Source organism: Atractosteus spatula, chromosome 4 (genome assembly GCF_055471065.1).
Source record: "Atractosteus spatula isolate fAtrSpa1 chromosome 4, fAtrSpa1.hap1, whole genome shotgun sequence".
Lineage (NCBI taxonomy): Eukaryota > Metazoa > Chordata > Actinopteri > Semionotiformes > Lepisosteidae > Atractosteus > Atractosteus spatula.
This window is the reverse complement of record NC_142709.1, coordinates 33,746,061-33,759,439: the sequence shown is the minus strand read 5'-3', so window position 1 is coordinate 33,759,439 and position 13,379 is coordinate 33,746,061. Positions and strand designations below refer to the sequence as shown.

The 13,379-nt window shown below is 42.7% G+C and overlaps 1 protein-coding gene across 1 annotated transcript in view; it reads left to right on the top strand.

The window, feature by feature from the left end:
• The window catches only part of cbsb (cystathionine beta-synthase b), a 35,273-nt gene that overhangs the window by 2,957 nt on the left and 18,937 nt on the right, over nt 1-13,379 (top strand). Inside the window, exons 2-3 of the mRNA XM_088913329.1 lie at nt 8,883-9,085; nt 9,776-9,882. Coding sequence (XP_088769455.1) covers nt 8,889-9,085; nt 9,776-9,882 — 304 coding nt within the window. The 5' untranslated portion in view covers nt 8,883-8,888. The remainder of the gene's footprint in view (nt 1-8,882; nt 9,086-9,775; nt 9,883-13,379) is intronic.

The following is a 13,379-nucleotide window of genomic DNA, read 5'->3' as shown; positions in this document are numbered from 1 at the left end:
CATTGTTCCCTCTCTGATAGCAAGCTGTCCAGGCCCTGATGCTCCCTCCACCATGCTTCACAGCTGGGATGAGGTTTTGGTGTTGGTGTGCAGTGCTTTTTTTTCCCCGCCAAACATAGCGTTGCATGTTTCTGCCAAAGAGTTCAACTTTTGTCTCAGGCGTCCACAGAACGTTGTCCCAGAAGCGTTGTGGAACACCCAGGTGGTCTTTTGCAAACTTGAGTCGTGCAACAATGTCTTTTTGGAAAGCAGTGGTTTCCTCCGTGGTGTCCTTCCATTAACACCATTCTTGTTCAGTGTTTTTCTTATAGTGGACACATGAACAGAGACTTTGGCAAGTTCAAGAGATTTCTGCAGGTCCTTTGCTGTTACCCTAGGGTTCTTTTTCACCTCCTTCAACATTGCACGCTGCGCTCTTGCCGTGACCTTTGCAGGACACCCACTCCTAGGGAGAGTAGCAACAGCACTGAATTTCCTCGATTTGTAGACAATCTGTCTTACTATGGATTGATGAACAACCAGGTCTTTAGAAATGCTTTTGTAGCCTTTTCCAGCTTTATGCATCTCTATAATTCTTCTTCTAAGATCCTCTGATATTTCTTTTGACCAGGGCATGGTTCGCATAAACGGCTCTGTCAGTAACTAACCTTTGTGTGCCATTTTTTTTATAGGGCAGGGCATCTCCAACCCACACCTCCAATCTCATCTCATTGATTGGAACACCTGACCCCAATTAGCTTTTGGAGAAGTCATTAGCCTAGAGGTTCACATACTCTTTCCAACCTGGACTGTGAATGTTTAAACGATGTGTTCAGTACCGACAAGAAGAAGTACAATTGTTTGTTTGTTAGTAGTTTAAGCAGATTGTGTCTGTCTATTATTGTGACAGTTGAAGATCAGACCAGATTTTTATGAGCCATTAATGCAGAAATCCAGGTAATTCCAAAGGGTTCACAAACATTTTCTTGCAATTGTATGTACCAGGAGATCTTACCTTGAAAAGGTTCTTTCAAGAAGCACCATGTGTCAGGAGGCAGCTTGGCTCAGTATTTTTAATTGTGATTAGAATGGAGGTTCCCTAGAATAAAGCTGACTAAATAATTCTAAACAATTATTTAGAATGGTTTCTCTCAAAGGAAGTTTAAAATGCGATTTAGTGAAGGGTTTCACATGCACATGGAGTCTATCAGGGCTCTGATTTTAAGCTGTCATTTATTCAGTTATAACTACTTTGATCCTTTGTAGTAAAAAAAACCTTGATCATTTCGAAAGACATACAGTAAATCCTCCTTTGCTCATGTTTTGTATTAAGACAATATTAGATAATCTATTTTGGAGATATCCATGTTCAAAATGGAAGGTAAACTGGATTTTCAAAAATTTTGGAATAATGCTACAATAATTTGGAATGCTACAAATGATAACATTATTCCAAGTTTATATGGTAAGATTTATTATAAAAATGTTTTTTCTGTGTATTTTATAATTATAAATTGCATGAATCCACTAATGATCTAAACCTTGCTAGGATTAGTTTAGGATTATAATAATACTTGAAATATTCTGCACATAATCAAAAGGGTAAATGCAGCCCCCAGAACTATAGCATGCTTGACAGATGACGCACTCAGTGCAAAATGCACAAAAGTTGCTCAAAACATTAAATATGTCGCACAAACGCAAATAACGCAGTCGGAAAGATATAACACAAAAGGCTGATGAATAGCTCTTTGCACCAGTAACTTCAAAATGACACCGTAAACACTATCATATTCAGAATGACATGCATCCGAGGGTACACGCAGTCTTACTATATTGCACTTGTTGATAATGTAGCCATCTGAAAATGGGAATATTTCAGTAACCTCAATGTAGACCAATGTATTCACATTCCCATATTGGAGCCTTGAGAGGACAATTTGCTATACGTGGCTTCCTTATGCTCCCCCACAACATTGATGGAGAGGGCAGAGGAAGACGAGGCCAGAGCCTTTCTCTGCTGCTCCCTGTAGAGCCCCTGTGTCCCTGTGATGTTGTGGGTGTGGTTAGAGCTAACTGCCTGGGGATTGTTCAGGAAATGGCTGTACAAATTCAAAGTGTTTGCAAAATACAGTAAAAAATTAAAATGACAAGAAATCCCGTGGCCGGCAGAGGAATCCTGCTCTGTTGGGCCCCTGAGCAAGGCCCTTAACCCCAGCTGCTCCAGGGGCGCCGTATAAATGGCTGACCCTGCTCTCTGATCCCAATTTTCTCTCTCTCTGTTTGTGTCTGATGGAGAGCAAGCTGCGGTTATACAGAAAGACAAATTCCTAATGCAAGAAATTGTATATGGCTAATAAAGTGATCTGATCTTAAAATAGTGTGGCCACACACAAGTGAAAACACTGCCCGTGTGTAGGTAAGGAATCGCTGATTACAGTGTAGAATGAACCCCAGTTCTCAGAGCACACTGACACTTCACCCTCAGTTTCAGAACAGTCTTGGACTATTGGAAACGTATTGTGTACAGTATAAGGAAAGTAACAGGACAGAAAACAGGACCCAGAGGGACACTGTAATTTTAGCCGGTTTTAGTACAGAACCCCAAACAAAGTACTGACCGTTGATTAGGTTTATTTCTACTGATTGATCAGTTTAAAATAAATTTAGTAAACCCAAATGTAAGTAATTGCTTTGTGCAGCTCTCCATTTTAGACTATACTCCTAACTAGGCAGCAGATTGCACATATCAAAGCAGTGAGTGCATCGTATGTTTACTTCTTGTAGCTAGGACGTAAATATAAGCAACGCTCCAATTTCCTTTCCTACGTTTTGCATATCTTAACGTTTTACCATTTGCAAACTATAATATTAAAATATGTTTTCTTAATCTCTATTTAAGTGTCGATTTCGTCAGCGGTTTATGTTTTTTTAATCAGTGAAATGCTCATAGCAATAATTCACAATGACGATGACTCAGACGAAAATTGATTTCGTCACAGGATGTTCAGCGTTCGTGCGTTTGTCTCGGCTCGTTATCGGCGTCGTCACTGTTTTAAGTTCTAGTAGCAGTCCCGCAGCCTCGGAGTACACTGATCCCTTGCTATTTCCCCCCTAAGGCTTACCTCTTCCCGGCCTTTCCCTCTGTAAAAACTAGGAGAGATCCCCTGTTCTCTCTTTGCCTTGTGTCCGTCCTAGCGGATGCGCCTTCCTTTCTCAGTCTGTGGCTTTAGCTACTTTTCCAGTAAGTGGCACGCCCGCTGTACAATAAAGCGCAATAAATCCTATTTCCCACTCCACCTATACAGAACCGGTTTCGCCACATTATTGTATTGAGAATTATCGCTGTGATTTTATTCTCCAGTAGTAAGATAAATTGCGACTGGGGACCTGTCTACAAAACAGTTAAACGGATTGGATCGCTAAATCTTAAATAGCACTTATAAACAGCCACTGCGACTCAGCCATGCTTTCGGTTGGAAGAAAAAGATCTGGCGTCTGGCAGTTCTTCTCATACGACGAGCACACAAAGAAAACCTGTTGTAAAATATTATCTGAAGGAAAAGAAGAAGAATGCGGCTACATTATGAGTGGCAAAAATACAACTAATTTGAAGCGCCATCTGAAGCAAAAACACCCAGACATCTCTGCACTGGTAAGACATCCGTTTTCTCACTGTAGCTACTCAAATAGAAAACTAGACAAAATGAGCCACGTTTTACCGTGCATATGTTTGGGAATTATTCGTTTTTTCTGGGATAGTGCTTAACGTGTACAAATTGAGTTATAGTTACAGTTATCCGACATTCCGTTTTATCCGTTAACATGCTATATACTGTACATATATGCTAGGTACTGTATGTGTGCGCATGCATAATATTTGCCCAATCCCATGCTGCTTTGTCTCAGTGCGTCAAATATTGCCATTGACGTAGCTTCGCTTGTTCGTTTGCGCTCATATATATGTTTTTATTATTTGAGAAGCATGACAAGTGCAAAAAGAAAGAAAGTAGTTCTTTCAATGGAAAAAAAGCTTGAAGCGTTAAAAAGACTAGACAAAGGCGAGCCCATGCAAAAAAATTGCATCTGAATTCGGTGTGGGACGAGTTACAGTTGGTGACTGGAAAAGGAAAAGAGATGAGATAGAAAAGTGGTGCTCTGATCGGGCCTCAACTGAAGGACTGATGGACAGAAAAACGATGAAAATATGTGAATATGAAAAGGTCAGTGAAGCCTTGTTCTTGTGGTTCACGTAGCAAAGGGCATGCCTATCACAGGTCCGGTACTTCAAGAGAAAGCTCTGATTTACAGCAGATTAATCAACCAGATTTCATACTTATACTGCACTTCCATTAATCTATGATTTGTCTGTTCAGTTTCCGCATTATCCGACATACAATCGGTTCCGTTTAGGTCGGATAATCGGGACTCTGTGCTGTTAAAATGTTGGTCGGACAAGCTGTTGCGTTGTGCGTCAATAATGAGAGTTCATGGGAGTGAAGCAAAATCTGATTTCAGTTGTTCACATCTCATTTTGAGAACATTAAAGTGAGTGTAAGTTGTTTTTTGTGCGTTTCTCGTTTGGTAACATTTACTGGTCACCTGAAAAGAATATTTTTTAATCACATTTCAGCTATTTAGTTCAATGAGTGTTGGTAGCTGGATAGTCATTTAGCTAACCGAGAAAATATAACGGTAGTGGCACTCTTTTCAGACATTTCTGTTTCTTCAGAAGAATGTACGTTTATTGGGCTAATTCTTATATTGGTCCATCAGTGAGTTCAAGTATACGTGTAGGGGTCTGGTGTCTGGTTGGGGGTAATAAGCTTAAGGAGACTTGCTGAGGATCACAAGTGTAGCTTTGTTGCCCTTTTAGTTTCACAGTGCTATGTGGTAATCACTGGAAGGTGGCTAGGGATAGAGGAAGAGAGACAGGTGTATCGATTTGCATGGCCATGGGGCATTTTGCTTTTATAAGAGCAAAAGGGAGGAAGGGTTGAGTCTTAAGTGGGAAAGGGTAAGGGTTATTGACACAGTCCACTCTGGGGGACAGCAGAATAACAGGGCCCACTCCCTACCCTGTAAAAGGAGTGCTCTCACTGTCTCCCATGAGCACTGGAGCACCCTCTAGATCTGTTGTGTGTGGGGGGTGGCTTTTTCCTCAAAGGGCACCAGGCTAGCCAAGTGAGCTGGAATTTGGGAGGATGCCACTGATCCCCAGCATGGAGGCATCCCGGTCTGGAGCGCCACATGGCCCCATGGAGAAGTGCGCACCCTGGAACTGGTTTCACTTCCGCGCGGACGACGTGGGATGGACCCACCCGCTTGGTGTCCAGTTCGGGGCAGCGTTCATGGATCCTCCAAGGGCTGTAGACCCAGACCACTCTCTGTGGCTGGAGGGGCTGCACATGATGGCTCCTGCGATACCACCGCCCCGCTGCTCGGTCCCGTTCGGCAGCGTAGTCGTGGACTGCCTCCCTTTCCTCTCAGGTTCTTCTAGCGTACCTGGACTCGTTCATCATGGGTCTTGGCTCGGAGACCACCTTCACCAGTGTCTGCAGCTCGCACCTGAGCTTGAGGAGGGCAGGAGTGCAGCCGGAGGACTCTCGCCCCCCTGAGCGACGGGCGAGGAGCACCAGTGGCAGCTGCAGATCCCAGTGCTTTTGGAGTTGTGCTACCTCCAGGGACAGCTGTGTTCCCAGGGTGCAGTTAAATCACTCAGCATGGTGGTCCTAGTCTAATGAATGCCTTGGCACCAATACAAACTCAGGAAGTTTCTTCTCTGGTTGTTCTTGAGGAACCCCGAAGCGGCTGGAGAAACCCCCCTATTAGGCCCTCACACACCATATGTGTCCCCTTGTCTGGGGATTGTTGTGAAGCTATGATTGGTAAAGGCCAGGGGGAAGTTTGGCCAGGACACCAGGGTTAATACCCCTACTCATTTCAAGAAACGCCCTGGGATTTGTAATGAGGAGAGTCAGGACCTCAGTTTAATGTCCCAACCAAAGGAGCACCTTTTTTGTCATATAGTGTGCCCCTCACTATACTGGGGCATTAGGACACACAGGCTGCAGGGTGAGCACTGCCTAGTGATCCCACTAACATCTCTTCCAGTGACAACTTAGCTTTCCCAGGAGTCTTCCATCCAGGTACTGGCTAGGCTCAGAACTACTTAACTTCAGTGGACTGCCAGCTGTGAGTTGTTTGCTGCAACACAGTACGAATGATGTCTGCAACTCAGTATAGATCATTGAAGAGTAAATTACATCCTTCAAATTCCATTTTTACAGTTTTAATGATTTTTGTCAGTTTTTTTTTACATAAATTAGTTCATGGCTCGTATGTATTCTTAAGTTATATACAAGAGCCTCATTGGTTTTACACATTTGATACTTGCTTATAAGTAAAACATTGACATACAATTATATGGATATATATTCTGTCAAATTAAACAGTTTTAATTTAAAAGTAAAAAGGGACTAACCTTAATTTCCTTAATATACCTAAGACTGAAAATGAATTCAGCTTGAAATCATAATACATTTTATGACTTAATTAGGCTGCACGGCTAAAAAGCAATTCAGATTTAGTTGACTCAAAGCAAGAGCGTTCATAGTCAGTTGTGTGACTAAAATGTGACTACATACTGTATAATAGTCTTTTAATGTTTCTATGATTGTATGAGAAACTGATGACTAAATGAACACTGGTGCATTCTCAGCAGATGGCTGCTGCTGGCGTCGCTGTCTACAAACCCATGATAAATGTTTCCATTGAGCAGATATCTGAAGTGTCTGTCTCCTGAGCTGCAGGTTTTCAGTTGGAGTCCCTGTATTGGATATTACATGCCATGCCCGACATATGAAATATGTACATGTAAACATGAAATATTTACAGAATAATCAAGCCAGTGTCCTTGGTGTGACAGTGTGTGATAGCACAGACGCCAAACGTTTGTTGCAGTCCAGCAGACGATGGGTAGTGCTCTGAGTGGAGGATTGTAAGACTTTGCTTTAAGGTTTGTGAGCTGCTGGCAACTACCCAATGGCTGACTGGCCTGAATTGCGCTGCAGGCTGTTGGCTGTGTTCACAAGGTGGAGTAGCACACTGCCCAACCAGGAAGCAAGCCAGCTGGACGGGAGCAGGGTTTTGGTTCAATGTCAGGTCAATCTTTAACCAGAACATTCGTTTTCTAGCCATCAAGGTAGAAATAAGTCTCCCAACAGCACCTACAAAACACAGGCTAGAAGGAGAAGTTGCATTGATTCAGCTAATTCTAGTTTCTGTGATTTGTTTTACTTCGCAAACCTGTTTTGCTCATGTGAAATAATTCCAAAGGGCTTCCAAAGCCCCTCAAGCGGTGAAGGTGCCTGTTCATAGAGCATTATAATAATAAACTTTATTTTATATCACGCCTTTAAAGGTGGCTTCTCAAAGCACTTTACAGAATGACAACAATAAAAAAAAATACACGAGATATGTACGATGAGAATACACAGAGGAGACAGTAGGTAGTGGTACTAAATACAGTAGGAACAGTTAAGTAAAGGCTCTTCTAAAGAAGAAGGTTTTTAATCTGGATTTGAAGGAGTTTAGAGAAGGTGACTCGCTGATATCCTTGGGGAGAGAGTTCCAGAGCTTGGGGGAATAACAGGAGAAGGCCCTGTCACCCATACAATGTAGACGGGCTTGGGGGACAGATAGGAGGACAGAATAAAAAGAGCAAAGGTTGTGAGGTGGGGAGTAGGGTGATAGTAGCTCATACAGGTACTGAGGTGCCAAGCCATACAGAGCCTTATACAGTAGGTGAGCATGAGGATTTTGAGGTTCACACGAAGCTTGACAGGAAGCCAGTGCAAGAACTCCAGGACAGGAGTAATGTGATCACTTGCACTAGACCAGGTCGGGAATTCTGGCTGCCGTATTTTGGACAGACTGGAGTTTGTTGAATGTGGATTTAGAAACCCCGGCGAGTACAGCACTAGTCAGTTCGGGAGAAGACAACTGTGTTGACCAGCTTTTCAGCCACAGTTAGTGATAGCATAGGGAGTAGTCGAGCGATATTTCTGAAGTGAAAGAAAGATGTTTTAACAATATGCTGCACATGTGGGTTGAATGTCAAGGCTGAATCAAATATCACTCCCAGGCCTTTCACTTTAGACTGAAGCTCAAGTACAGTACCATCAACACAAAGGGTAAAAGCATTGGCTTGACAAAGTTGATGGGGGGTGCCAATAAGCATGACTTCAAGTCACAGTTTAGATGAAGGAAATTTTGAGTCATCCATGTTTTTATGTCGGAGATGCAATTAGATAGAATAGAGACAGCCACATCAGTGTCAGAGCAGAGAGAGCCCAGACATCACCAGATCAAGTGTGTGGGGTCATTAGCCCCCTGGGACTGCTGGGGTTGGTGTACTTGAGCTGGCCAGGTGTTCTCCCCCGTTTTGCCACAGTCGCTCTGCTGACTGGCTGGCTGTCTGTAAGCATGCTCGTGCGATCCGAGAGATCCATTACCACTCCTCCTGCAGCTACTACCTTCTCTTTAGCTCCTACGGGACTTGGCAGAATAGAGACTAGTGAGTGGCTCTGACAGGTGCACATTTCTAAGGAAAGCTGGAACGGTCTGAATCCCTCACATGTCCTTATGAGGGTCATAGAGGGAAACTGTACATGGGTGCATTTTGTCAACAGTCTTTGACTGCAGAATTAACAAAAATGTTTAGTGGCATTATGGAATTGGTTCTCTGTGATAGTCCTGGCATAATCCAAATTATTTAAAAATATATATTTTGTCTCAATGGAAAGAAAAGAGATGCAGGGGTTAAGAGGAGGCGAACTTATTCCAGTTTGATTTCAAAAGAAACTGGGTGAAAAGGTGACGTGGATTGTTTTCTGTCTCAGGTTAGAATGCCCTCCGTTCCTGTCAAGGCTGAGAACGACAGCTCCGCCGGCTCCTGCCCAGTGTCCGCTCAGTCCCACCAGGGCACGATGAATGGAGACGACAGCACCGTGGAGATGAAGTGGATTCGCCCCGATACCCCCAGCAAGTGCACCTGGAGGCTGGGAGCCCCCCCCACAGAATCCCCGCACCTCCACCTTGAGCTGTGAGTGTCTCTGCTCTCTCGTTCTGGCCTGAACCCCCCTCCCCCCTCACGTTCACCACACTCATCTCGCCTACGGCAGCTCGCGTCTACGTTGCTTGAAGTGACCACGGTTTGCTCTGACTGGGGGTGTGCGGTTCTGTGCCTGTTCGGAGGTAGAATCACCTCAAAACAATGCTTTTTTTTAACAAATTGTGAGACCTGCTGGTATGCTGTATAAATTACAAAACAGGCTTTATGTGCTTAATTTCAAGCTCAGCTCTCTACATTTCTTATCTGTCTGATGTCACCCTCCCTCCGCAGCAACTCCCCTCCTCTCAAGCATACACCATTTTTGTAAATGTAGTTCCTTGCTTTAATTTATCCACCACTGAAATGCAGCTCCCACCTGGCCGTGACACACAGCAGCCGATCTGCAGCAGCCGCCCCACTGCTTCACTGATCAGATGGTAAAGTGAGAATATTCACCAGCTGGATTAAGGGGGACCTTTGAGGAGTCAAACCTGAATGGCACTTAGATGGGTTAACACCCCGCGATGTTGTTCAGAAAGACCCCATCCTGTGACATGATCAGTGTGCTGCACAATTACATTTCTACTTTAGGAAAATGGTGATCCCTGTACAGGACAGACCTAATACAGGGGTTGGGTGATCAATCTGTATCTTGAATAACCGTCTTTTTTCATAACGCAGATCAAAACCTTCTGGCATCATGCCGAACATCCTGATGAATATCGGCAACACCCCACTAGTACGAATCAACAAGATCACAAAGGCCTACGGGATCAAGTGTGAAGTGTGTAAGTTCTCCTTCCTTTTCTCCATATGTACAGCTGGGCATTTAGCAGGAGCAGTGTCCAGCCTGGGATTTGTACCTATAACCTTCCAATTACAAGTCCACAGCCTTATCAGCTACTCCACGCAAGCAAGAGATGGCGAATTAGGCCAACTTACCCATTTGACAGTTAATTGATCCAACAATCTCACCCAGCCCTTTCTTGAAAGAAGCTAGGTTATTAACTTCAACTACATGGCTGGGTGGCCTGTTCCAAGCTTCTACAACCCTTTGTGTAAAGATGCATCCTATCCTTGGTTTTAAATGCACTTCCACATAGATTACACGTGTGTCCTCAGGTTCAAGTTTCACTGATTCTGAAGTAGTCCATCGGATTGACTTGGTCAGTACTTTCAACGGATAGGTGTACTCAGAGTCCTTAACAAGGACAAACCGCTAATTATCGAAAATAGGTTTTTGTCAACAATAATAAGTCATCTTGTCACCTTCCTCTATGGCTTTTTTCGTCAAATCTGCAAACAACGAGGTAGCCTTCTGCCGAATGAGAAGAAAACTTTGCATCATAGCACGCTTGGTCTGATCTTCAATCCACTGCAATTACAGTTTTTCCCATTTTTTCCAAAATTGGATGCCTGGCTTTAGAAACTGCTAAGCACCACCATCTGCAGATTCAGCAGTTGGTTGAATTTTCGTTTTATTCACATACACGGTACACACAGTTGACAAAGATAAATGTAGCGTGTCAAAAATGGTTTTGCTACACGGCCAGTGCGATATTAACAAAAATTGCACCGATGAACGCCCTGTATAACAGCACACTTTTGGGGTTGATGGCTTTCTCACACACACATTGCTACTTGGGAACCAAGGTGTTTAAGGTAGAGAAGTTCGATCTTGTTCATAGCCTTGCTTTGTTAATCAACCTGTGTTCGTTATTGAAAATGTGGGTGTTAATTGAAATTGCTCGTCCAAGCGAAATCTCGTAAGCGCAGGGCTCTTAGATTGAGGTATAGGTGCACTTGAATTAGGTCCCTTGGTAATCTTCTCTGATCAAGACTTAAAACGTTTGGTTTAGCTTGTCACTGTGGGATATTCCTTTAAACCAGGGAATGTCTCCTTGCCCTTCACTGGATTGATTCCAAAGCAGGGATGTTTTTATAACTTGGTCACCCAAATTGTACAGATTTCTAACTAGTGCATTGTTCAATTTTAACATTACATGATTTAAGTTCTATGCTTTTAACTGTATTTTCCAAACATTTATGTTTGCCTTTTTGATTTTTCCTCACATTGTGTAGAAGAAAAATGATGTGTCAACACGAACACCAAAGTCTTTCCTCCCAGCCTTTGCAGAAGCCAAACAAAATTGACACATTACAGATGAATGAATGCTTCGTTTCTCACCAATAGCTCTCTTACAGAGGGCACAGGACAAAGCCACAATAAGCCATTCATATATCAATTAAATAACCGCAGAGTGAAAGGCACCATTTTCTCAGGGGTCTTAGGATACGAGTGTTGGCTTTCATCTGCGACACTACGTTTCCTTCCAAGAGAAATGGTTCATTTAACTGCAGATTAGATGTCCAGTCTATAAGTCACATTCTGTCTTGCGTAACTGGCTTCAGAGGTGATGGAAAGGCCCTCATTGTTTGCCAGGGGCATAATCTCTGGAGTTTGCGACTTAAAAGGAAAATGACTAAAATCCCAGGATTGTGCTGTATTGTCACGGGTTCTGGCTTCTCCCAATGGAAGGCATGGAACGTAAATGCTTGCCAAGTAGTTAATACTTCTGAAGGTATGAAAAAGAGCACCAAGTTGCATTCCCAGAGCGATTAACATGTTACAGAAGAAAAGACATAGTCTTGTCCAGTGGTTTTGATCATTGTGACTGTATAGTGGAAAATATGGATCCATGCTGAGGAATGTGTATTTTTTTTAATTTAAATTAAGGGAATAGACTGCTTGTTTACCAGTTTTGGCTCATGCTACAATGCTACGCGCTGATTAGACTTTAAGAAACTAGGCCTTTTTTTGTTTATTCTATTTTCCAAGTGTTTTGTTCTTAGTTGCCCTCCTGTTGAAAACGTGAGAAATAAAATATGCAGGATGAGGACTATTCTTTCTTGCGATCAGATTTTTTATTTTGGTTTCAGCAAACAACACCACAATAGCGACAACATCATCAAAAACACTGTAACAAGTTCCTCCTCCTTTTCCAAACCCCACAATGATGGAACCCACGTCAATCTTTCAGTTAGCCTTGTCCAGCTTTCCTCCAGATCTCCGAAGTGGCATTGCTAGCCGCAAAACACGGACCAGTCTGTAAAGGTCTATAAATTTACTTCCCTGTATTGATAAAACGTATTCATCCATTGACCAAAGTTGGCTAGAAGAACATTCAGAGGCCCTAATATACGGTTGTGTGAAAATTTAGGCACCCTGGTCAGATTGTTTGTTTCAGTGAATCTATGAGTGAAAAGAAGCTAGCGTAGCCTCTGTGTGGTACAAAATTAAACAAGATCTCTTTCTGCAATTTTTTAATGCAAAATTGGTATTTGCAATTTGTACATATTTGAAATGATAAAACAGTGAATATGGCACATGCAAATTTTTGGGCACCCCGTTGGTCAGGACTTTTCTATTCTTGCCTTTTGGAAATTTTTACCACTCTTCTTTGCAGAACTCTCCTAGCTCAGAAGTATTCTTAGGTCTTCTTGTATGCTGGCATTTTTGAGATCTCCCCACAGATTTTCCACAATGTTCAAATCTGGGGATTGTTAGGGTTATTATTGGTGTAACCTGGGGTCACTGGGTGTTTCAGTCTTTCAACATCAGACTCTTCAACAACAACCTCTTATTCACCCCTTTATGCCCTAAAGACCGTGGACTAGGATTAATTGATATTTAGTTGAATCCATTCTTCCTTCCACCTGCACAATATTTCCTGTGCCACTAGCCACCATATAACCCCAAAGTATAAGTAACCAACCCCCGTACTTAACAGTTAGCAAGGTGTTTTTTACTTCAAATGCTTTGCTTCTTTTTCTCCAAATGTGTCTTTTGTGGTTGTGGCCAAAAACGTCAATTTTCTTTTTATTAGTCCACTTTTAATTGTTCAAATGTTTCGAGCTTATCAAGGATTTGATTTGCTTAGTTTACATGTCGAGTTTTGTGATGAGGTCATAAAACCTCTCCCATGGAGATCATTTCTGTGTACATAATGCTGTACTGTGGACCTTTGGACAACAACTCCAGTGCCGGCTAAACTTTTCTGCAGGTCCTTTGCACTGAGCTGTGGGTCCTGCTCTGCAGATCTGACCGGTTTTCGAGCAGCTCTGAGATTTTTGCTGTCTGAACTATAACAGTTCCCTTTAACTTCCATTTTTAATGTTTCTGACAGCTGATATTGCAAGCTGGAAGTGTTTAGAGACCCTTTTATAGCCTTCCCTTGCTTTATAAAAGTCCCATTTTCTTTTTTTTAAGTCTTTAGACAGCTGC